Below are 26,750 nucleotides of genomic sequence, written 5' to 3'. Positions count from 1 at the left end.
GCACCAATAAAGTTCGGGTGAAATGTGAAGCCATGCGATGGACACACACACACAGTCTTGTGGCCAGTCGAGCGTGATTTATATTTGCATAATGTCCCGGCTACTGGGCAGCCTCTCCATTGCCATGGGTTACAGTTGGTGCTGTGAAGAAATTCAGCCCTGTGTTTAGTGGGTGTATCTTGTCTGAAGCTGACAGGCGGGGTGTCCTCCCCACCAGCACCACACACAGACAGATAAACACACGCACACACTTATGTATTACTGTACTTGTAAAGACCCTGCTTGCTACCTTACGCCTCTAAACTCAGCTCTTGACCTTCTCCTCTGCAACTTTTATCTAAATTAAAACTTTAATCCTAGCTAAACTTAAATCTACTTTCAGTCTTGAAGGTGCTAAATTCAAAATTCAGAGCATGTCTATTGCCTCCACATGGCTCTCAACATGGCGACGGCTGAGCCAGCAGCTAGAAGCTAACTGTGCTAACAGTGCTACCAGCACATACAGTGGCAACAATGCTGACAGAGCTAACAGTGTGTACCTGAGGGGGAACCAGAGGGTGGGTGCCATGCTTCCGCAACAACTCAGTCAACTACCGTAGTTTTGTTACCTAACTTCTGGACTTTACGTAACGCCAGCTATGTTCATTATTTTACGTAACAACCCCGATCTTTTCCCCAATTAAGTACTTTTGTTGCTTAAGTACGCCTAAAAGCCCAACCTTAGTGAACCTACATTGGAAGTTTATTTTGAAAAGACACTGTATACATGTAACTAGCGGAAATGTGACTAGCCGTCCAAAACTGACTCTCACAATGTGTCACTAATCAAAACTCCATACTTGTGAACCATTTAAAAGCAAGCGAGAGCCCTCTTATTATATTTCTACAGTGTGTGAGTGACAATCAGGCGTGACATTGCCACCATTTGCGACCTGCGCGTAAACAATGCTCCCACATATTTTGTTCAACTTCGGGAAGGGTGCTGGAGGACTGCAACTTATTTGGCCTGCGATCTCCTCTGGATTCTCCAGGAGGCAGATCAGGGCAGTTATGGGCTGTTTCATTTGCCGCCAACAAAACTCAAGCCTGGATCAGTGACAAAAAGCCAATGGAAAACTAAAAACTAAAAAGTGATGGACTGGGCTTTCACACAGTTATTCAAAGATGTTTTTGCACTCATTCATGTTTTGCCAAATTAAGTCTCTCTTTATTAGTCATCACCCCAGGATTGTATAGACATAAACCATTAATCTTTGGGGATTATACATTTGCCTGTCGTCCTTGATAATCTGCCATCATCATTCCACATACTACATAATTTCTTGCACATGTGGAATGTAAAGACTTCATGCACTCCCAAAAGATGTTATAATCTGCTATTAACGCCACAATGTTTCTTGTAAACCCTCAAAGGGATGATTAAACTCACCCAGTGTGGAGCTAAATAAATGTTTCAGGGATTTTGTGATCAGTTACTTGCTTGTGTGGAGGGAGATCCTGACATTTAGTGATTGTGGAGACCAGCAGGGGGCACTTGGAGTTGCGATTTGTTGCCACGGTGAGCCCGAAAACAGTTATTTGTACTAAAGAAACGACTTTCTGCAATGTGACGTGTGAAGTGTGAGGTCATGCAACATGCGCCTCCGATTTAACAGCCATGCCTTTGCCTTATCCCCAGCGCACATGGCGGGGACGAGTACTCCCAACAACACACAGACATTTCAGACACTCCTTTGGCAGCAGCATTCAGCGAGGCCTCACTCATGGCTTAGCACTTTGAGGAGCGATAACAATCGGCCAGAAAGTAACCCCCCCCCCCCCCCCCCCCCCTCCATGTTAAAACCAAAGCACACAACGCACACTTTGATCCAGCTGAGGGGGGGTTTGGAAGGGCTTTGAAAAGAATGAACCCAATATAGTTTCTGCTTGGGGCTTTCAAAATGTTTACAATAGGATCCCTCTATTTTAAATGCACTGACAGAAACTCAGCTTAGCAGTTAACAAAAGGATTATTTTATTTGTCTTTAGTTGTTTTCTGACATTTTGTGGTTATTAAGTTTATGTAAAGCACTTTGAAGATAAAGTTTGTTATTACATACATACTTATACAGGAAGACATATACAGTATATGCATGTAAATACATAGTGTCCATATATGGTACTGTACATATACAGAGATGATTGAACCAATTTAGACTACATGAATTTAAATGGTTTCACTGTGACAGGACATAACCCATGGATTTCTAGTGAGTTCTTAATGATGAATCTGTGTGATAGGATTGAATTATGCCTCTTGGATCAGCGTACTTTGTGTGTGTGTGTGCATGTTCTGCTATTATGACCTCCTCTGAGGCGTGTAAGCTGCCACCATGTCTCCAGCAAAGTAAACATCACTCCTTCTTTAAAAACCTTGTAAAAGTCCTGACTAGAGGAGAAGAGTAAACCGTGAGAGTGTTAATGTCAGATACGCCGCTCCTGTTCCTCAGCCTGCATGCTCTGCTTCCCGAAGTCCCCTCCTCGCTCATGGATGAGTGGCAATGAATCCGTCGGGTCTGAGGCGGTTCCCATTAAGTGTCTGTTAAAAAAAACAATGGAGAGGCCCGTTTGGTTGGGACTTACTTGGATAGGGGGGGGAACCGGTGCAAAAGGGGCGACCTCTTCACCTCAGCTGCCAGTGTATTGATTCATTTGCCTGGAACAGTTCTCTACCTCCTGTGTTCAGGAAACGTAAACACAGGTACTGAGCCAGAGCCAGTTCATTTTATCCTATCTTCATTTTACTTCAAATGCAGACAAACTTAAGTATATATTAACAATAAATTAAATCAGTACTTGTTAAGTAAAACAGGTCACTTGAAGTGACAAACCGGGCGTCAACCTATGCGGAAGTGCCTTAAACTTGCTTAAACTCGGGACCGGGAAGCAGCTGGAGAAGTTTCTTTGTTCTAACAGAGAGCCATAATTTGATTGTAATAAGAATCAAGCCCACTCGGTTTATTTCTTTACCACTGACCTTGGCAAAAATACAAGACACAAAACAATCTCATAGAGCAAACATCAGCTCCTGGTATTTTCACTTTCCATGTTATGATGTCCTGACACTGGCTTTCCATAGTTTGCGCGTGTGTGTGTGTGTGTGTGTGCGTGTGTTTCCTCTCCCCTTGCTAACAATGCAGCTCAGGAAGTATGTCAGGATAAGGGCAGACTGCGAGGCTCTCTTTGGCCAGTGCATCCAACTTTGAGGGACAATAACATAGTCTTGTTAATCCCACAAAAGCCGGTTCAGTGTTCAAGAAAGCTGTGGATCTGTGAAAGGGAGTTACTGCCCCAGGTGTCTTCAAAGAAAACTCTGCGATGTCCCTCTGGCTGGTGAGTGTTGTTGCAACATGTCATTTTGAACTGTGGGTGGTCAGGATCTCGAGGTCAGTCCAACCCCAGCACACAAAGTGCGGAGGCAAAAGATTTTGCTGGTGGGTTTGCTTGTTTTAGGTTATTACTGCAACTATACTTTATTACTGCAACTTACTAATTAATGTTACTTCCAAACATTTTCCAAGGAAACCAAAGGTTTTTAGATTGATTTCCTTCTTTTTTTGGCAGCAGCTGTTCTCCATTGTACCGTTTTATTGAATCTTAATCCAGTATTGATATCACTTATTTAATCTGAATATATTTAGCTTTCAACATTTGCAAGTAATTCTGAATAATACAATTCAAAAATCTTTTATAATATTTTGTTGGCAGAGAAGGCAGGAACGTTATGAGTGGCAGCGTTACATGTTAGTCACAAGTTTCCTTTCACAACCTACTTGCTCCAAATACTGAAGAATCCAATGCAAGTATAGTAATGAGTATTGTCCACAGTGATCAACACAAAAATGAAAGTTTGTCCACACGTCTCTCCGTCCTGTCCCTTGATGTGGAAGTATCACACTCTTGGAGGTGTCCGGACAGCTAATGACATTACAGCCGCGCAGAGCGCAATAACTTTCCCGCAGATGACCGTTTTACAAGGGGCTGTCCGCTCGTCGCTGGAGGTGGGCCCACGTCTTTCATTGAATCTCATGCAATGGTCAGCCTCAGCTGGTTGCCTGTTTTGTGTAAACAGAGGAGAGAGCAGAAGGCTTCTTTCATTAACCTTCGTCTTACCTTCGTGATGCCGTGAGGGGGACAATTACACGAAGGACAGATCTAATAAAACATTGTTTTACTTTGAAACAATGGCTATACAGTCAACATGTTCGTGTAAAGGGTGTTCCTGCAGTTCTTTAGTGAGGTGAAGAAAGACAGTGCCGCCACTTCACTGGACCTTCATAGCTTTTCATCACCTTGGCGAACATCCTGTTCATTTCTGCGCCGTCTGAGCATTTACGAGGCAGCCGATGAGAGGCCTCTGGAGTTGATAATTGCGGCTTGAAAGGTGAAATGGTCACTATGGGTTCTTTGTGTTTGGCGGGTGCGTTTGTGTTTTCTAATTAAAGGTTAAATAGCTCCATCCTGCCCTTTTAGAATTTATAATTTGCTCCCCCAACACGAATAAAGCTGTCAGGAATATTTTTTTTGTTATATTCACCTCTGATTTATTGGTTCCATAGAGGCCATAACAGTTCCTAAAAATGTGGATATTTCTTTGTGAATGTGAATAGTTTTATTGTATATAATGTACATTTGAATTCCAAATTTTACCATTGCATCACATCCAATTTGGAATACTCCATCAATTCTCACCAGACAACCTTTTTCTAGGGTGGCAGTATCACTTGCATGCAGTCACTGAGATTTAAACCTGTGCCTTGGGAGCTTTGAAGTTCTTTGTGCCTTCTTCTCCCCAAAGAGGCTTTGGGTTGACAGCCGAGATTATAGCTTTTCTTAAAACAGCATATTTTATTGTGCACTCCATTTTGGCGCCAATCCGGATTTAAATTTCCCATGATTGCCAATTTGCCTAAACTGTTTCCATCTGCCGACTTAAGATAGAACAACGTCTCTTTGCTATGTTCAAAGATGAAATGAGCTTTCACTAAATTCCCCATGGCTTTCTGCCACGTGCTTACGTTCGCCGAGCTCTCATTCACCAACAAATGGGACGCCTTGGAGCTATATTGTGAGTGGCAGGAGATAAATGCTGCATTAATCACAGCCACTTTGTTGGGGGCAATAACATGACATGCGATATTTGAACAAATGGGACTCCGATGCAAATGTTATTATTGGCTATTGTTTAACTTCATTGGCTAAATGGCGCTGGGTAGTGGGCCATGTTTAATGTTGACATGATATCTACAGAGACCTGTATTTACAATAATGATACAACTCCTGGATAGAGACAACAGTAGCCTAGACAACATTAAAACACATTTCTTTTAGTTTAGCATTACGCTGTATGTTATTGATGGGTAATATTACATTTAATCGACAAATGGATACCAGCAGCTGTGACCAAAACATCTCTGTCAGTCCCCCATTAAAACCATGACCGGCCACTTCCCCTCTTATTCTCTCAGGAACAATGACCCTTCACTCCCTAACCTCTTGTCTGGTTTCCTAGAGCGGACAACAGACCTGACGTTGCCAGATTGAGACTTGAAACCAGCCCTTTGTTTGCGCTGCAGAGAAGGCAGGAAGTGCGCATGATGTTGTACTCGCTCCCGCTCTGGAACTGGTCCCTTTGCCAGTATTGTGTAATCTTCTTTAACGGGAATGCAGGAGAGCGATCTGGTGGTGATTTGATTACCTAGCCGTGGAGTAAAAGAGAACAAAGCCACCGTCGACGTGGCTGGCCATTGTTCGCATACTGTTGTGAGAAGGGAGCCAGTGGTACGAATAAGTATCCTTGAATAAACGGTGTTAACTTTTTGCCAGTTTAGCAAACAAGCTAGTTAGCGGGCTAACGGGGAGTTAACTAGCTAGCTAACTGGCAGCTTGGAGCCACAAGTTTTGGGCGTGAAAGCTCACCACAAAAAACAGGAGGCAGCCAAATAGGGCAGTGGATCGATCTCCCAGTGTTTTCACCAAAAAGTCTGAGATTTCCTTCTCTCATTTCCCCCAAAGGAAACAAAGAAGAGAGCTGCCTGTGTAGCTACATGATCTGGAACACGGTTACTCTACTGTTCTATAAGGATATTCGGCTAATGTGACGTTTGCCAGAACATAGGGTGAGCTGAAAATGCCTTAATGAAAAAACAATCTAAATGGCAGACTTCACCAGCAGAAATTAACATCATACATCGCTTTTCTCGGGTGTTTTAATTACAGCTCCTCTTTAACCTTCATGCCTTTAAAAGCATACATCTTTCTCTTCCACTATCTAATAATGGAAAGTAGAAAGGCAGTCCAATTCTGGCTCAATTCACTGATGGGTCCCTCAGTCTTTATATTAATTACTCAAAATGTATACAGGCTCAGGGGCTCCAGGGCCATTCATGATTGGTCTGAGGCTGCCCATCTTCATTAGGGCCCCCCTGACAGCTACAAATGGATCAGCGCCCTCCACCGAGAACACTTATCTCCCCACCACACATTCACTTTTTTAATCTCTATCTCTTTTCAGTTCATATATTTACTCACCTTGTCTCCCTTCTGGATATCTTCACCTCTCAGCCTTTGACATAAAACAAGCAGTAATCATAACATAAGCTGGAAAGTGCCTCCAAATTTCTATATCCAGCTTAATTTTAATTGCCGGGATTTCATTGTCACTCCACTCAACATCTTATATTCATTGTTGTTTCAGTGCTTCAAGACTCCCTCCAAGCAATCCCCCCTTTTCTACAATAAATTGCAGACCCCCCCCTCCTTTTTCCATCACTATAAGTGCCTTCTTCTTTAACAGACGGCACTGCCCGACACACCCCACACCCGCCCACGTCTGTCTTCCCCTCTCCTAATCATTTTCCTCCTCGTGCTTTGAATGGAAGAACCTGCAGCATCCAGAGAAAGAGGGGACAGGATGGAGGGATGCTGTAGAAATGCTAGGCAAGAGAGGGAAGGATGCTTTTAAGAATGACCTCAACCACACTTTAAGGGAACTTCTAGTCACAGAAACCGAAGGAAAATTGACTATTTCTTGGATCAGATCAGCACCCATCCAAGGATTCTCTCCAGGACTAACTACTAGGGGTCTCGTACCTCTGGACACTTGAAGGACAAGCTTGAGAGGGAGGGGAGACGAGGAGCAAGGAGCGGCAGCCGTTACACAGTAGAGGACGTGAGGAGGCTCTCAGGGGAGAATGGGCGGATTAGGCTGGTGTCTTGCCACAGTCTTCAGTTGGGCTAAATTTTTCTTCTACTGCATCTTCCCATTTCGAAAACAGAGGAAAAGCAAAAACAAGGTACGGTTCAGGATTTAGATGTGATGGGAATTTGGTGGTTTTCGGGAAAGCTTAGGCTTTTTTCTTTTCTTCCATTGACTAAGTATAAGATGAATGCACCTACATGTTGAACTTGGCTTCTGTGGTTTTCCTGATTGTAACAGAGAGGAACACATTAGCTGCACTAACTGGTCAATCTTTTAGCCACGCTAGCGGTCGGGGTGGCTCTAGAGATGGCAATACTGTTCAGTCTGGCATTTGTTTGGTCAACCACAGTGGTCCAGGCTGAAATACCTCAACTATTGAATGGATTGACAAGAAATATTGTACAGACATGGTCCCCAGAGGATGAATCTTTGATGAACTTCCCTCTAGCACCACCGTGAGGTTGACATTTTTGGTTTTGACTGAATTGTCTCGACAAGTATTGGAATGAATCGCAATCAAATTGGGTATTCCTCTAGCGCCATCATCAGGTAAACATTCAGTTTGTTCATTACTTCTGTTTTGTTGCGTTATTTCATTCCCAACTGCCTCAGCTGTACTTCGCTTATGAGCATGTTAACAGGCTGCAGTTAGCATTTAGCTCAAAGGACCACTGTGCATAAATAAGTACAGCCTAGACTTTGGGTAGGGCTTAAATTCAGTCACCAACTGTGAAATACATTTGTTCATTCATTGGTTTTCTTTCACCATGGTCTTTACTCCAAGCTGCAAAAAAGTTTGTCACAGATCATAGATATCGTAGAAAAACTCCCTGTTGTAGTTTCAATCAATCCTTGTATCATACTCGTGACATTCAGTGTGATCATCTAAAATATTGACCCAATGAACTGTAGCTTCTGACACAGGATGTGTGAAACGTTGGGATTAGGATCTTTTGCACGACCCCCATCCCCAAATGTCCCAACATTTCCAACTGCACTTGCCAAATGACAATGGAAATAAAATTCATATTTATATGACGCTAGTAAAAGGCCTTGCTATGAGCACAGAGGATGAGACCGGCTGGAGAGATAAGCACATTAGGATGCACACACACACACACACACACACACATACACACACACACACACACACACACACACACACACACACAGACCAGGATATTGCTTGTTTGACTTGGGCTCTTTTCCCGATAGTAGGTCTGTGCTGTCCACCAGAGCCATCAATCTTGCAAAAGCAGCCACTGCTCTGTGCTTTAGTACACACACACACCGTCACAGACACACACCTTGATATGCACACGATACCTACTCACACCGAGCTCCCCCATAATTAAAGCAGAAAGTGTTATTAGTCAATGGCTGTCTGGCCAAAGACACATTGAAGGCCTTTAGCATGCGACTCCCTCTCCTGGGGTTGTGCATCTTCCTCTGCTGGCACATTGATGGTGCCATGAGGTGGCGTTCAGGAGGGGGCGAAAAAGCACTTTACCTGCAGTCGTCCTCAGTTCTGGCCAGTCTACACTGGCTTTGAGTGGCTAAATCTGGGGTGGTGTGGATATGCAGTGAGTGGGATGACTGTGCTTTTAAGCGGCTAAATCCCTGCCATGTCCAGGGACGCAGATTCACACGTGATTATTTGCTGTGACCTTTCGAAGTGAGTTGTCCCAAATGTCATAAAAGGTTTTGTTTTCCCAACACTATCAGTCCAAAACCCCAAAATATTCATGTTAAGATAAGGAAAAGTAGCAAATCTTTACATCTGAGAAACTTAAACAGAAGATTTGTTTATTTTTTTAATCTTTCCTTAAAGCTTTTATTTTATGTTGATATTTGGCGGTCCCCGTGGACAGAAGTGGTATGTTTTTAAGCATCAGTCTTTTGTCTCTCTCATTTTACTGCAGCAGGGTCTGACGGTCCATGGCGGGTCTGATTTCATAGGGAATCCACTCGGTTATTTTTCGTCAACCAAATTGTATTTTCAACGCTGCTGTAATCTATATCTCCCCGGTTTAACAGCAACAGCTGAGACAGCAAATGTCGATACATAATTTAAATCTGCTTATTAATAAAATCATAATAAGTTTAAAGGACTAGTATCTCTGGGGCTGACTGGCGATGGTAGCCACGTTAATCAACTAGTCAGTCGCGCACATCCCGAGCGGAAATCCCTCCTTAAACCCCTTACTCCAAAGAACTCTTCAAATCGAGAATAAACAACCCAATGTGGTCCCAAAAATGTTCTAATATCTCTTCACACCATGTACTGTAGAAGTAACAGTGTCATGTTCATGGGTCAGTGTGTTCTGTACGGCCCTTCCTCTCACTGTTGCGCAGCAGAGAGAACAGAGGAAAACGTGCACACACATGTGAGTGTTCTGCAAAGGGAGGGCCATGTATTGTTTTCAACAGATGGGAGTCACGGGGGTGGGAAAGGGTGTGTGCACGTCTGTGTGTGTGTGTGTGTGTGTGTGTTGGGGGGCCTGCTGGCGTGTGTTCTTCCTCTGTCTGTCAACAAGTGAACTCCGCCCCCCTTCATCTAGCAGGTTCTAGGACGTCAGCCAAGATCACACCCCTCTGTTTACACGTTCACTCTCTCCTCATCTATCTGCGTTTGTCTACTACCTATATCCACTTATCAGAGCATAGCTTATCTGTTTTTTGTTTCTCCCCACCACTTTACCTTAAACTTCCTCCCTTCCCTACTTTTTGTTTTGTTTTGTCTGCTGAAACCCTTTCTCAATATTGAATCCTCCCTACTGTTTACCCATCTTTACTTGGTTCAAGGACAGCGACCTGACACCGGTTAATCTTCTTAATTGTGTAAGTGCCTCGCCGTTACAGAAGAAGACAGAAATGGTAAAGGTTACAGAGGTGCTAAAACAAATCCCGAAAGTGATCTGATTAGCCTTTGAAAAATATACCCCACCCTCCATTCTCTACATTGCAGCCTCCCTCCACCATGCACACACTCCCTCCCTCCATTATCTCTGCAATCACTCCTGTATTTAATAACTGCGCTCTGAACAAGTGTCTGGTTATAGATGGGGGGGACAGTTTGTTCTGTGACCACCAGTGGGCGCTGCGGCTGCACTTGGTTGCTCTATCTTTAGGGGGTTATACAGTCTATACCAAAGTCCTGGATTTATTTTTCTTTGAATTGTCACTATATCAAATCATGATCTGATTTGCAAAAGCTGTTTCTCTGTCCTTTACATTAAAAAAAAAGAAGTTTAACAGCATCATATTATTTATTATTAACTTTAGAAATCTAACGAACATTTTAAATCATTTATCTTATGCCATCGTTGTTGGCTGTGCAGAAAATCCTGATGCTGTATATAGAAGATATTCTGTTTATCACAAATAAATGATGCATCATGCACTGTTTGTCACACGAGACTGTGTTGACAGGGAATAGGAAGATGACTTCATGCAAGAGTAGAACATGGTGTGCAATGTTCTGACGGTTCAGTTTCAATTTGAGCACAACGAAGCCCTGCTGGACTTCATTCAGTGACTTTGTGTTACCTTCCAAAATAGCCTCAAGCAGTTTTATACACTTTGTAAAGTTCAGTCTTACCGCTCTCATCGTCCTTGTTTCCAGCAGCAGCAGGCAGCTGTTTTTAGCCAAAGAGGAGAAGCTCTAAAACCTCACCCTACACTATTCCTGCAACAAACAGCATGAAATAAGCATGTGACCTATTTTGACCCCGCCCCTTAAAAAATCAGAATCAAGAATCCTTCAGAATCAAAATCCATAAGCAGAATCTGAATTGGAATTGTTAAAATCCAAGTGATACCCAAAACCTTCCAGACTCATAGTCTTTTGCTTGTCAGCAACCGGTCATATTAGGAGGTAATTTGGCCTTGAGTGCTCTGATTAATTTGACATGCAGTCATCATTTTGTTTTAATGAAAACTAAACTCCTGGCTTTTGGTCCTGCTGCTCTTCAGCACCAGAAGAAGAAAACAACAGCTTTAAAAGTCACGCTATTTCTTTTTAAATAATTGCTGTGCGGTGGATCAAATGTGTGCAGATGGGAAGAGTTCATGTGGATTTGGAAAAGCAACTGATAAATATTTAAAGAAAGTTTAAAGTGTTGAATTTGATAGCAGAATGTGTTGATGTGGTAGGTGGTAGAATAAGAGTTGTCCATTGGATTCATTGTGCTCCCTTTGTCTCAGTGTTGTTGTTTAATCCTCTCCTACACCATAGTGTACGTTTTGAATATCTCCGTTGTTGTTATTCACGATCAGTTTGAAAGCACTCATGACAAAAACAACTGTTTATTTATTAATTCATTGGAATAAAGGCCCCTGGTTTGTAAAGGCCTTTACACATGACACATAACTGGGCATTTGTCATGTTTGATTAGTACAAAAATAGATTAAGCAGTAATACAAATATCTTTTGGGATAAAAAGTCACAGATGTTCAGTAATTGTTTCTGCAAAGTTCTTGTTTTTCTCTGACATGATTCCAGCTTGTGTGTGTGTGTGTGTGTGTGTGTGTGTGTGCTTTGGTTGGGGATTAAGTTCAAATATTTTCTCTCTAACATTGTCTCCTTTAGCAAATGTGTTTCTGTAGGGGTGGCCTGCAGGAAATACCAGGGGATTAATCCTCTTTGCCACTGGGTGAGTGAGTGAGTTTGTATGTTTCTGTATGTGGGTGGGTTTGTGTATTTATATAGTTTGTGAGAAATATCCGAGTGTGTGTGTGTGTGTGTGTGTGTGTGTGAGAGAGAGAGAGAGAGTCGGGGGGAGAAAGGGGTGGTTTTTGGTGAATGTTTGTGTATATGCATACGGTGAGTTTGATAGTTTAAACGTGTGTTTATGTTTTCAGGAAGTAGTGCGCCTGGACCCCAAATTTCCGTCGTGCATGAGAATCTTTGTGTGTCTGTCAGAAAATGATGGGTCCATGAGTGTTTACAGGTGCATTTAGCCCTGTCCGCCATTGGGTAAAGGTTACATTTGTGTGGAGGTTTGCACTTGTGTGTGTGTGTGTGTGAAAAACGAAGAACCCACACAAAGGGATAAAGAGTCACGCATGGGGCTAACATGGTCATTGATGAGCAGTGAGAACTTAATGAAGCAGCTCTGGCTTCCCGGCCCCTCTGTGCTCTTTTTCTGTAGTAAAGGGGTGAAGATGGAGGGGGGCGGGACTTTGTTTGAGGCTACTATACTGTCTAAAGTAGATCCTCAGGAACTACTTTTTTTTCTTTGAGGAGGGAAAATGTGTGGGAGGCCAAGGGTGAGATTGAGAATGACAAAGGAGTGATCAAAAGATAAGTCTGGTGATATAGAATTTATTTTTGGGCAACTACAAAGATAATACCAAAACCAACAATGAATTGATCCTTTTATTGTGTGTGCATCCAAACCCTGATATGTCTGATATCTTCTCTGTTCCAATTCATCAATGAGCCTCACTGTTGCACTGGGTGACATGTTCCTTTACCACGAACACAGAGACTGCTGCTGGAAATACGCACTTTCAAATGTGATGTGTATTACTCCACAGCGGAAAATAGTCCCTCAAATAATGCACGATTTCCTCCAGCTTGAGTAACGTTTGCTAAAAACCACAGTGCCCTGCTGTTAGAGGAAATTACTTTGACTTTTTTACAACACAAAACTATATTCTTTTTGAGATTTTTTTTTTTTTAGTAACAAAAAAAGGACTTGGAGCTGAGTGCCACAGGGTAGGGAAGTCAGAGAGGCGGATTAACACATGGTTTTGGTGTTTTCATGGGATTTGTTGATGAGCACAGAAATATACGAGCACGTAAGTGTTATCTTTAAATCGTAAGATTGAGTGGAAAAGATGCCTTATGTTGATGTTGCGTGTGCTGATCGTTAATTGGAATCCCATTCAGACACTCAGTGTGCGATTTATAAATGTACAGTTTCATTCAGGCCTGTCAGGAGACAGGGGCCTTTACTAGAGAGGTGGCTGTTAATAATACTGTTACTGATACTATAATGTTCGTTACGTTTGAGACAGGTGTCGAAATTTCTCGAGAACTGTGTGAAAATTGAGCATCAATGTCAAACATTGTTGAGGAAACTCGGGGACAGTCTAAAGAGCAGGTGTCTTCTCTGACGTCCCAACTGATACAGTCTTATCAATTCCCAATGTCAGGATGTGCAGGGGTAGTCGGAGGTCATGAAATATTGAAATGGGATCAATACAGAAATACACGGGAAAAAACTGTGCAAGAGAGAGATGGAGGGAGGGGGAGGTGAAGTGCGACGGATGCTGCGGGGGGGGGGGGGGGGGGGGGATCAAGGAATGAATGAAATTAAAAGTGGTGAGACATAGAGGGGTAAAGAGGGAGGGAGACATGGGATGAGAGAGAGAAAGAGGAGGGGCAAAAGAGATGGATAATAAGCAGCGCACCCCCTCCCCCTTTGCTCCCGTGGAGATGGTGGGGGCAGCCTTACCCCCCCCCCCCCCCCCCCCTTCAAAAAAAAAAAAAAGGCTTTGTGAAACTTTTCCCCCGGCAGAAGGGAAAGAGAGCCAGAGTGAGCGCAGAGGAGAGGCAGTCAGGGTCCAGTTTAGAGGAGAGACGCTGGGAGGAGAAAGCAAGTCATACAGTGAGGAAGAGGAGGGAGAGAGCAAGGAGCCCGAGGTGAGAGACAGTGTTTGAGTCCGAGGCAGTCATGGCTGTGCAGTGTTGGGCAACTCTTCTCCTGGCTGGATTATACTTAAGGAAGCCCACTGGTCTGTAGCAGCAGCAGCAGCAGCAGCAGCAGCAGCAGCAGCATCACTCCTGCCCGTCACCATGCCGTCTGTCTCTCTAAGCCTGCCAGCAGCTCTGGCTGGACCTGCACGCACCTGGGTCTGCCTGTCCTGCATGTTCTGGGTGAGATAACTTTTCAACGGGAATTTAAAAAAAAAATCACAATTGATTTCAACACAAGTTTTGCAGACCTCTAGCCATGCAAATCTAGTAGCATGCGAACTCCCGTCACATCATTCGTAGTCGAGAATATGCAAGTATAGTGCGAGAGTGAGTTGAGTGACAGCGTCAGCCTTGGTGATGCGCTGAGCCGCAGCGCTTTCGCCAGGACTTTGCACCACATCGAGAAAGGTTGCTGGCTCATTCAAGTGGCGATACGTCAGCCCAGAACCATTGGGAGACCCTGATCAAATCAAGCTGGGGATCTATTGGGTGGTCTGCTTGTCGGGGGTTGGGTTGAGGGTTGGGACCCCGGCAGTGGGGGGCCTTGGCATGGTGACACATTTGAATGAGGGAGATATTATGAGGGAGGATGGGAGGGTTTTGCGATCCCGAGACAAACTAGTTTTTTTTCCCTCCCTCGAGAAACTTATTTCATATTTTCTCTACAGCTCCATGCACGGACTAAAACAAATGCCTATACTCGGTCACTGAGTTGAATTAAATGGATCCCCTGGTCCTCTTACCCCTCCGTCTCTCTTTCTCACCCTTTCCCACTCCCTCGGTGTCCCGCTCTGTCCCGCTCTAGGTGGTTGGGACACAGCTATTTTTTGCTTTCTCTTGTATAATTCAATCTGCCGCGCATTCCCGCTCGCAGTGAGGGGCTGTTTGTGCACCCGTGTGCCCTCTGAGCTCTGATGTGGTCAGCGAAGAACCGTGCTCATGTGTGTGTGTGTGTCCACGCTTAAAAGTATTGTGACCGTGGTCTCGACATTTGTCTTTAAACACTGTGAGTGCTTTTTCCTAATTTGTGCTGATATGAAAGAACATTCCTGGCTCAAATATACAACATAGCATGCTGCTCTCCTCTTTTTTTTTGTTTTGTTGGGCTGAATGGAGGATGAAAGAGGAGAGTAGTTGAATAGGCCATTGAGATCCATCCTTTCCCCATTCTGCAGTGGTCCTTTGGGACATGACTGCGCACCACAGACAGAGCTGCAGTCCTTGGCGAGGAGACTGGATAATCTTACAGGGCTCTTCATCAGTTAATTACCGTTCTTTCTTTCGAGGAGGGGAGGCGAGGTGAAAGGGGGGGGGGGTGTAAAATAATCTCAAAGCCCCCCAGCTAAGCTCTGGGTCACTGATTGACTGCGTCGGAGCACTGTATGACAAAGCGAGCTCACTTAAGGGGGCGGGGTTCAATCGGAGCCCCTGCATTATTAGCAGATCTTTGTTTGGCACAAAAGTAGCCTTAATTTGGGCACACCTTATTCCAACTGATTGGGGTTAGAGTTAGGGTTAACAGCAACCTTCATTCCAATCAAAACATGACCCTTTGCCAGGACCCCCAAGTGATCTATCAAGAAAAATCTGGAAAAAAATGGCAAATGCATCAAATGGTTCTTCTTCTTTCTGATGATGAATTGCTGTACTTTTGTCTAGACTGTTCAGGTTGTGTAGAATCGGCACAGACATACTCCATGGGCAGCTGGGAAAGTGAGTACATCTGCAAAAGCTGTTATGAGGCAACAGAGAAGTAGAAGAGAGAGAGAGATGGGTATGGGGGAAAATGAAATGAGCATTTAAGAGTTAGTGAGGACGCACAGATGCAGGAAACAGACCATCTCCAGGAGCTCGACAGGATCTACTCCTCAGCCTGGCCTCAAAGAGGGAGGGATTTCTTCTCATCCGAGCAGGCTGGTCCTGGATGACGGGAATTATTTCCAGCACAGAAGCAGAAAGAGAAAGCTCAGGGAAGTATAGGAAATGACAGGAACGATTTGAAGGACAAAGGAAATGAGTGGAAGATGCTCTGGGCAAGATCGGAGGGCAAAGCAAGCACGGATGGCGCGAGAGGCCCTGAAAGAAGACCTGCGGAAGAGTGCCGCTCCTCCGCGAAACACTGAATAATTCATGAGAGGCCAAAAAAAAAAGGGTTTTAGGGAGAGTTTTATCAGGTTTCTCTAAAAGGGCTCCAAAAAACAATCAAATGTCCTCTACCTGCCCGTTGCTCAGTGAAACTGTAAAGGGGATGCAAATCCTGTTGACATTCAAGAATGGCAGGTTATAAACGCGTCCCCTCATTATTAAAGCTGTTGCAACAAACAGGTGTGGTGGAAAGGATGTGTGCCAGGCAGTTGCACAGATGCCGCTAGCGGTGGCCAGGTGCATCTGATCTGACAAGGTGTTGTTGTAGGAAACACTGCCTCAGATCACTGCCTCACAAATATTGACCCATGGCTAAACCTTCAGAGTTGTCAGGGTTCAAAGAACTCCTTCGGGATGATTGATATCCATTAACGTATGCTCAGTCCGTCTAGGTTCAGAGTTTGGGCTCAGAAGGATCGCTCTGGGAAATAATGTCACCTCAGGAATGTTAGGTCATTGGTCTTCAGTTGTCTTGACTTGAACATAGACAAATCCCAAACCTGTTGTTCTCAGTCCATTCTTCTGATTAAAAAGAACTCTTTTCTTGCATCCCCTGCACTCATCTCCTTTTTCAACCTCCTTTTTCTCTCTTGCTCTGGTGCTAGTTTGATTCTCCCACCCCACACACATCTGAGTTCCTGAGATTAAGTCTAATTTGTGTTGGAAAGTGTTCCACGTGGGGCCCCCTTTGAAATACGGCAACATTTCTGTAATAGTCACATCTGGGTTTACGCTGCCCCAATGTTGTTCACTCTAATGGATTTGCCATGCAGTTGTTTTCTGTCTTGACTTTCATCCTGTTGTTTCCAACCTGAAGGGAGTTTGCAACAAGACTCATGCTGTTTCATCTTGGCGTTGCTCTCTGGTCCTTGTTTAAAAAAAAACCTCCAACAACAAAAAGGGAAGTTTAACCCTTGCTCAGTTGATTTACGAGAGTTGTTGAGCTTTGTGTAACACCTCCCACCCGCCCTTTTTGTTCCCGAAGAGACCCCCAGCTTTGTGCATGCTTCACTGGGCACATTGGCCTTAAACCTCCCATGGCCTTCTGACTTTAGCCAGTGGGAGTTTCGGGATTCAGAAAGTTGACTGGGTTTTAGTTTCCCCATTTTTCTCCCCCTAATCCAGGAATATTGACTTATAAACCACCCTTAAGTCAGTCTATGCTTATTTTTAGTGGCGGTAGTAAAATAATTGGATGCACTGATAGCCAATGGTTTGTTGTACTGTATATTTTGCACAGTTTTTTTCACTCTCATGCCTGAAGCAGGAGTGAACAAAAGTATTTTTTTTTCTCTGTTCTGACATTTAGCAGTAGAGTGTACATCATCTCTGACATCACACCATAACTTTTTTTGTTGTGCCTACTTTAGTGCATTATTACCTCATGCCCCTGGGTTGTAACCAGCTTGGCCCCGCAGAAGTTGGTCAGTACTTTTTTATGCCTCTGATTGTGTCATTTCCATCTCACACTTTATTTCTGTCAGAGGTGGGACACAACATCATGAGGACACGTTATAATGAGATCAACAGTAATAAATATAGTCATGGCCGTCAGAATAAACTGCTTTGAGGCTCAACAAGTTAGCCAATTTGCTCCATTTGGTTTAGGTTGTGTTGAGTTATGTATGGTCTGCCCACACTCTTTAAAGACACAATTACAATGTTTTGCAATGACAAGCAAGTTTAGGTCTCGCTATCTGTCCACAAATGACTACGTATATCCCTTCGCTTTTTTACCTTTCAATGCTAGAATTAGCCAAAATAACGCTGAACTCCAGATGCATCTTGGTTAGTTTCTGTTGCATTTATGCAAAGATCTCAACAATTGCCATTAACTTTTAACAACTGATTCCTGATGATTGTGGGGATCCCTTCAACTTCTGTCGGGAGCTGCTCTCTGCTAACAATGACCCTGGACCAACACTTTGGTTCATATTAACCTCTCTTGATAACTAATGATCAGATTTCCATCTGCCTCGCCTCGCACCTCGCCTATTCTATTGGACACATTATCATGAAATATAAATATATGTATCTATGTATATAGTGATACATATATCACTTTCATGGATCCTATTGCATACACTCTTTCCATTTCAACTGTCTATTCATTCCTGTTCATTAACTTTGCTCTTTTGCCACCTTAGGTCAAAATGTGGAAGACAAGAAATCACAATCACATTGGGCATTGAGTTCAAATTTCTGATCCTGAAAGGATTTAATTTTAAGTTTGTTGTGTTCAATACTTTCGCAGTATGCAGCTATTGCAGCATCTAGCTGCTGATAGTGGTGCTTTCAACTTTTAGTCTTGCTTTTTTGATTATTTTTTCCGGTTCCATTTGTTTTCTATTTTTTAGAAATGAGCAATTTCTTCTTTTAAAATCACTAAACCAAAAACGACCCATTATTGTGAATTGTGGAAATGTTTGTGGCACCAAATGGGTCCTGAATGTATGGCTGCTAAATTAAGTATAAATTAATTTTTATTTTATGTATTTAATCTTGGTTTGTGTATTTTTTTCAAGTAGACTGTCTCATAAATTATCAAAAGCAATGTAATGTAAAATCAGTCTTAATACCCTGAGCTGAACATGTTAAAAACATGTTTTACAACATGTTTTGTACTTTTGTCAGCCTCTCCAGGTTCATTGCTGTACTTAAATTTGATCTCATGGGCAATAACTGTATACAGGTGACCTTGCTGAAGGAAATGCCTGCTAGACCCTTGAGAAGGAAGGTTAGAGGTCACTGTTAAAGAAGTGAAACATCTGTGGGGACTTTGCTCTAGAGTGTGGGGAGGTGTTTGGAACTGGTAATGGTTAAGATTGGACAGCTAACAGGAAGCTCACTGTGGGGCCTGGCCCCCCTCAACACTGGCGCAATCCGGCTGCACTAACACGATGCAACTGCCGACATAGAAAGTGAGAAATGAGTACAGTGACAAACTCAAGTCAATTTAATTAAGGATTCCCGTACAATGTAGAATCCATAATGTACGACTAAACCGCGATGGAGGATCTTATTGGCGGCCGAATGGTGCGTTGCGTTAAAGGCTGCTGCCCCAAGGAATTGTTTGATGGCATTACCTCCTTTTCTTTCCTCAAGTACGGTACAGTGCTATGCTAAAGGAGATAAGGAAGGAAGCACTGAAGCACCTTTCCGTAACATTTAGAGAATTTGACCAGCTCCCATCATGGCTGCCAGTTAGATACTTCCTGGTTATGGCTCAGTTGGGAACCTTCTTAAGCAAAAAAGACTAATCGACTGCAGCCCACATGTTCCACCTCGAGCAGCTGACCTTTTTTGACTTGTGCTACTGTTACGATATGTCTTACCATGCCACTTCAGTGGCTCATCACAAAATCAAAACAGGATGTAAACACACCAATTTGTTCAATTCCATTCGTGGTCCTAGTGGCCGCTGTCCAGCAGACGTTACGTAGCCTGGCTTTGAAGGTTTGATATCTTGTTTATCAACCCCATGTAAGCCACCTTATATGGCCATGCTTCACATCTCATGTGTTAAACATAGTCATTATTAGCCAAACCATTCCGTACATGTAATGTGGACTCAAGCTTCTTCACTGCCAGAGCAGAGCAGAGCGGCCAAGTTAAACTTACAAAGATATTTTAACAAGGCTCTGTTTTTACACAATCACTGATCAATTCCAGGAAGCGCGTCACCTTATGGAAGCTGATACCAAAACGTGAGCGTGTGTGCATTAGTGTGAATGAACATGACATTGAGTGTAAGAGCAAGGAGCTTTCTCCATTACACCAGTATTTATGTCTCGACTATGCCAGCTGCAGAGTCCCGATTGTTTGAGGAGATTGAGATCTTTCTTGGCCCCATTTCTCTAATCTGTCTGTCAAGGGCTCTCACCAAAGAGGCCCACGGAACTTGTTAATGCCATGATAACCTAACTCTGGATGTGATCTGAGACCTCCCGCGGATACCTATGCATTCAAGTGTGAGGCCAAACAATGCTCATTGGAAGTGGCGCTGACGGCATCCTGCTGTGCTGGCAGTGCATTTCTCCAAGGGGATTGGGATTTGCGTTTGAGGGTTTTAACATTCTTCTAATTTATACTCAGTAAGTGACTTGGATCGTAGTGTTTTCGGTGCCACGAGTGATTTGCTGGATTTATATGAATTTCTTTCCTATTTGAAGTATTTTAGGAAACGATCCAGAAATGATTTTCATCTAGTTTGGGAGAACAGAAGAGGCACTCTTCAGGAAATTATGAGATGTAATCATGAGAACAAATTCCCGAAAGAACATGTCATCCCCATCCTTCCCAGAGAACATTTTGGTTCATGGTTTAAGTTTCATCAGTCTCCTCCAAATGCCTCAGTCTCTGCCAACCCAGCACGATATGGAACACGTGCTGTTTTCCCTTGGCGGTCGGCTCTTAGGATGAACTTTGGCTGTCTATGATTAAACCTGTTTTATCCTACTGAATCAATGTTGTTGGCAAAGGCCGTCCCGCTTGCTTTTATTTGGGGCTCGTAGCCATCTCTGTTCCACACGTATGATTTATTTTCATAGGTTGCTCATTTCGCAACAGTGTGAGAGAACGTTTAGAGCTTTGCTTTTAAAACAGAAAGCTTATCTCGAAGCATTCTGAGATTTTCAGTGAAAACAATTGAAACCGGACTTTTATGAGTTGCTTAATATGGATTTGTCGTAAGATTTCAGCGCGCATACCTGAACCCAGGCCAGGAAATCACAATCTAATTTCACCAGTAACAGAGAACTGTATTTTACACTCACAGTGAAAAAGAGAAGGCATACAACTGTAAAGAAGAAGAAGCAGTGAATAGATAGACATAAGCTGAACATGAAATATCAAACAAAGCAGAACGTATCAACAGGTTATACATGATTAAACGAAAATGTAAGGATGTCATTTCCTTCGAGCTTTATTCTATAAATTCAGAACTTTGTTTTCATCTTTGATGAATGTAGCTTCATAAGACTTGTGTGTCATGTAGGTTTCTGGAGATAAAGAGGCTAACCCTGTTTACCAGGATACATCCTCATATCATCCTCATATCCTATCTCATATCCTATAACAGATTACAAAATGACTTTGCAAAGCAACATTTTTCATAAAGCAGTTTGTTTTGGTGCTATACCATTTGTCTCATCTACTTTGATAACTTTTAGTTTTAGTTTTCTGAGATGCTCGAGGTGCTTTGGCAGGTCTTTTTTTCTTTTTCTTGGGTTCATTTAAAGGTCCAGTGTGTAGCATTCCAGGGGATTTATTGGCAGATGTAGAATATATTCTTCATAACTATGTTTTCATTGGTTTATAATCACCTGGAGCTAAGAATAGTTTGTGTTAGCTGAGAATGAGACATTTATATCTACATAGGGAGCGGCTCCTCTTCACAGAGTCCACCATGTCGACAGTAGCCCAGAATGGACAAACCAAGCATTGGCTCTAGAGAGGGTCTTTCATGTTTTTACGTTACCTGAAGGCCACCGTAGTTCCCCAACACGCTTGGAAAGGGAGTAGTATTCACTTGGATGCCAGATAACAGTCATGTGGCTCACCATTTGTCTTTCAATTGTCAGTTTTTGGAACGACAGGATTAATGGCCATCTTCGTTTTTTTGCTTTTGAACAAAAAAAGTGAATCAAGAGTCGACAGCCACGCTAGCAGCTCTATGTGTCTGTACATAGGCACATCAGGGCTTCGGGCTAAATGCTAGCATCAGCATTCTCACAATGATAATATAAGCATGCTGATTTTTAGCAGATTTCACCATCTTAAAAGTAGTGATTGAGACCATAAAGTCATGTAAAAAATATTTACTGAGGCAATAAAACAAATGAGAAGTAGGGTCATTTTCTCATAGACTTCTATGCAATCAGACTTCTTTTTGCATTGCAGTGAATGCATGTTTAAGACACTTCCGCCTTGGCCTTTACTTATCAGAACCGGAGGTTTCCGCCTGGTTATCATAGTAACATTTGCTAATTAGCACGAAACACAATGTACAGTTGAGCCTAATGGGAATGTCGAGTATTAGGCGAACAATGTCTGAAGTGAAGTAGATCTTAGATATGCGAAGGACACACTTACATATAGACAGATATAATATATATTAAAGTTAGATTCGAGCCAACACTACTAAATAGGTTTGATCTGCATTAACATTTAACATCTTTACTAAAAAACAATACTTTGACAAAATGTGTCTCCATTGCCCCGACGAAAAAAAACTCAGAGTACCAAATCCTGATAATCATGACAAGATGACCACTCTGTGTTACTCTCTCAGTGATGCTGATGGTCTGTGAAAAAGGAAGGATTTTTATCCTCCCCCTTTCACTTCTTGGATGACTGAGTAATTTCCTCCCCAGGATACACCTCACTAAGATGAAATACATGTAGAGAGTGGAGTTAGAAAGGGGGGAGCAAAGGGGGGGGGGGGAGACTGGAATGCCTGGGGTGCATTTTTCCCCCAAATGAAAAGCAGGTGACTGTTCATTGTGAGGCCGTTTGGTTAGTGGGAAGCGGGGAGCGGAAGAAAAGGGAGGAAGGAAAGGTTGAAAAAAAAACAAAAAAAAGAAAGCTCTCTTCTCTCTGGTATTTAGCGGGGAATTGTTGCCCGTTGCACTTGTTCTGTAGTGGGCTGCTTACAATTAGGGGATTCACAGACACCTCCTCCTTCAACTGAATGTATTGTAACTTGTCATTCAGGAGAAGCTGGATAGAAACCTTAATTGGAACCAGGCTCATTCTGAGCTGAGTCGTTTTTATCTGGTATTCGTTTGTCCTTAAGAGTTGATCAAGTTGATCACTGCGCAACGTGTCTGGGAATATTTTCCTCCAAGAGCCTTTAAACTAAACACCATGATGTCACTAGCGTGATTCTAGCAGCTCGGGAATCGAACAGTTCTGTTGTGTGACGGTAACTCCATCTAACTGATGTTAACCCGTGAAAACCATAGCAATGTATACGTTTGATTAGGGTACAAGGAAATTAAAGGTTGCTAATATTCTTCAAAAACCTTTTTTGTTAAAATTGGTGAAATTCTCATTATATCCCGACAGCAATCAATAAATCAAATGCTCTGACACAAAAAAGGAAAACCATCTGGTATCTGTGGCTGTAAAAAGCCCGTCCAATCATCTCATTTGGCCCGAATGAAATGATTGGACAGCCCACCTGCCTGTCTACCTACCTACCTGCCTGCACACCTGATTGCACCCGGACTCTGCACATGTCACTGGAGTCTTCTACAGGCTGCTAGCTTGACGGCTGTGAGCACTGACAATTGCCATGTTCATTATTTACGTTCATGATGATCATTTTGGGGGAGTGGCTTTGAAAGGGAGGCCTGAAGGGACGGGCTGTCAGTGTTGACAACTTGGTGACTTTCTCACTAGATTTAACAAGTTTTTGGAGCTAGTGCCGCTAGCTAGTTTAATGTGAAAAGAGTTGGCAACACTGGGCTGGGTGTTTTTTCGGTTGGATCATTTTTTAAAAACCTAGCGTAGTCTTACTGGTTTCTCAAGATTACCAACCCTAGCTTTAAACTTCTGCTATACATGCAATTTGTAGCTGTGAGTCTGTTTTTATCTGAAGACGAGTAATTGTCTTACATATACATACACTGTTTAGACTTGCGCAGGTAACAGCTAATCAGTAGCAGATGGAGCCAGAGGGGGATGAATATGGGGATCAGCAGAGAAAGGTAGTGTAGGCGTTTGTGTTTGTGGAAACAAAGCCTCCGGTGAATCCCTCTTCTCTCTCACACTCATAACTCTTTCTTGCCATTTGTTGTTGGTTCAGTCACTTCATTGTATAGCAAATGACTCATGGGTTTTGCTTCTCATGCATTTGACTCCTGGGTGGCGAGGTAAACTGTTTTGTGGTGTGTGTGTGTGTGTGTGTGCGTGTTACTTTTGTGTTGGAGCTGGTTTCAGCTATAATATATGCAAATTTACACTGGGGTCAGAATGATTTACCGGAGTGACATTTCTTCCAGGAAAGCCATCCCTTTCTGATTAATTTCAATGTTTATTAGTTACAAAAAATGAAAGAGGACAAAGACAATGAATAACTGAGTGAGGGGAGCCAACATTTTATTTTGACATCTAGTTTACGCTTTGCGTCACAAGCCCTCTGTCTGCCATCTGCTCTTCCTTTCAGCTTGTGTGTTACCTTATTAGATAAAGGTGGCACTACACCGACTTTACACATGAAGCCCAGTTCAGGAGTATACCCCTGTGAAAGACAGTCAATGGCAGGGGGATCTAATGAAATAAGCTATTGAGCTGCATTATGGGAATTGTAGGATCCCAGTGTTTTTGGGACTTAACCCTTACAGGATATCTCAGCATGCTCTGTTTCGATTTTGATCATTCTTACTTTTTGGAAGTGTGGTACTAAATCACTAGAGAACCCCTTACAATATGCACAGACACAGAATAAACTGCAAGGGGAAGTATTTTAGCACTAAATGCAAAGCAGCAGTGAGTTAGCAGCATTTGGCCTTACTCGTTTCTTTCCAAAATAGTCTTACTCCCACTGCATACCCTTCTCTGGGGGTCTTCCTGTCTCCGGTCAGCTGTGTGTGTGTGTGTGTGTGTGTGTGTGTGCTTGTGTTTTAGTGGCACCAAGCCGCTCTCGTAACTGGATCATGCGTCGTCAAAGGAAGCGCTGCGATTGCACACTGATCACAACAAGGATTGCATTGATTTCCTTTTAGTTCAAGGTGACAACCTCTCTGCGTCTTTGCCATGCACCTTCAGTGCAAACTTGCAGAGAAACTGTTTGGGTTGTGAGAGTGTGTGTGTGTGTGTGTGTGTGTGTGTGTGGAGGGGGGTTAAGGCAAAGGTGGATGAACATGAGAAGTGGAGGATGAGTCAGGGAGAGTCTTGAGTAGACGAGGGCAGGGTGCGGAGGGAGGAGGTCAGGCAGAGGGGAAGAAGAGATGTGGAGATGGGTCAAAGGTCGTTGGGCTCTTGCTAGCTGCTATTTAGCTGAGAAAGATGAAGGAATAGCTGCCTTGTGAGGAGGGAACATGCCCAGTGGGAAGGGGGTCGGACAAAACAGGAGAAGAAGGGTGTCTTGGGAAGTCTCCTTGGGAAACACGACTACTCAAAATTGATTTTTACTCGCTTACGCACTCATTGAGTCGGTGATTGTCTCAGTCACACACACAGTCACAGATGGAGACATGTAGTGGTCACCCCAGTGCGTCCTGTTAAAATGTCCATCCATGCATATGGTGTCCCATATGAGAGGCGGCGGCGCGCTAACTCGCTGATTAACCCAGTCAACTGGAGAGGTCTCGTTTAGTCTTCTGGCTCCGTCAGGACAAACAATGGCCTCTGATTTGTGGGGGGTGGGGGGGGGGGGGGGGGGGGTGTAGTGCTGTCCTGTGTGTGTATGTGTTTATGCTTTTCAATGACTTCATTCAGACTGTAGGAAATCACTGAGACACAGACGGGGGAGGTCAGACAGACTGCTCGTGCTTGTCTGTCTCGTCTCTTATTAGTTGCTTGTGTGTCTGTCTGTTAGCCTGCCATTCAGTCCGTCCATTTACCCGTCTGTCAGTGCTGTTGCCTGTCTGTCTCTCGCCGACTCACACCGCAGCTAAAAGTGTCCCAGTGTCTGATTTGATCAGTGTCTGATCACATGTAACCGGACTGACCGAAAGCAGTACAAATCTAATTGTAACCTCCTTTAAATCATATTTTGAGTCAAAATAATTCGGTAAATAAAACACCTATTCTAATCACATCCCAATAAATCAACTGTATTTGAGCAAAAAAAGATGGAAAATATGCATTGAAGTAGATGTGATGCTTTGTTTTTGCTGTCCGTGCTGTTTTAGATACCCTGGAATTTATCCCGACTGTTTCTGTGCATGTGAGGGAGTGAGTGCACTTAGCACATGCAAACACGGTTCCATGTCTACATGAGGTAATGCGTGAAGCGCTGAAAGTGAATGCCAGTGTAATCAGAGGTCAAATCAGCGTGTGTGTGTCTATATAAGTCTCCAGCATGAGTCACAGCAGTTGAGGTAATAGTGTTCGAGTTCTCAACTTAAGGAAAAAACAGCCTCTCGGTTTCCTTATTCAGCTGGAATGTATGTCGCGAAGCCGAGTCTGGAGGGATTTATCTGCATGCTATAACATTACCTAACACACGCGAAGCTGCTCAGCGTGAGCCGTTCGATTCTAAAACACTATGTATCCACTATGGTATTAACACTATCTCAACTTTGTGACTCAGCATTTGATAAATACCACTTTCCCAGAAGTCTTTTCAAAGGCTGATTACTTGAGTAATGTTAGTGATCACCATGCATTTCATTTTTCAACCACGAGTTTCACTTTCATGTCATTTTCCAGAAGTAGGTGCTTTTTTTTTGGCCCATATCACTCGTCGCCAAGTGTTGTTAGTTTTCTCTTCGCCTCTGTCTTTGTGGTTTAAGGGACACAAAAAACTAAAAGGAGCTTTATTTACGTGACTGAAATTGCATTTACATTTCTCTCTTTAGATCACTTGTCGCATGAAGTTAGTTACAAGAATGGATATCAGTCAGTGTGACATCATATTTCTTCCCCCCTGTCTGCTTATACGGCTGTCTTTACTTTGACAGAGTAGTCCGACCGGTCAGGTCTTCCCGT

The 26,750-nt window shown here is 43.2% G+C and overlaps 1 protein-coding gene across 6 annotated transcripts in view; it reads left to right on the top strand.

Moving 5' to 3' along the window:
- Positions 1-26,750, top strand: part of tns1b (tensin 1b) — a 160,081-nt gene that overhangs the window by 12,289 nt on the left and 121,042 nt on the right. The window contains exon 1 of one of the 6 annotated variants that reach the window (XM_079170673.1): positions 3,246-3,372. The exons of the other annotated variants lie outside the window; for them this stretch is intronic. Within the exon in view, the coding sequence (XP_079026799.1) occupies positions 3,358-3,372 (15 nt within the window). The 5' untranslated portion in view covers positions 3,246-3,357. Of the gene's footprint in view, positions 1-3,245; positions 3,373-26,750 lie in introns of those variants that run through there. 6 annotated transcript variants of the gene reach the window in all.

The sequence above is a fragment of the Pholis gunnellus genome (genome assembly GCF_910591455.1).
Source record: "Pholis gunnellus genome assembly, chromosome: 12".
NCBI lineage: Eukaryota > Metazoa > Chordata > Actinopteri > Perciformes > Pholidae > Pholis > Pholis gunnellus.
This window is presented reverse-complemented; position numbering and strand designations above follow the sequence as displayed.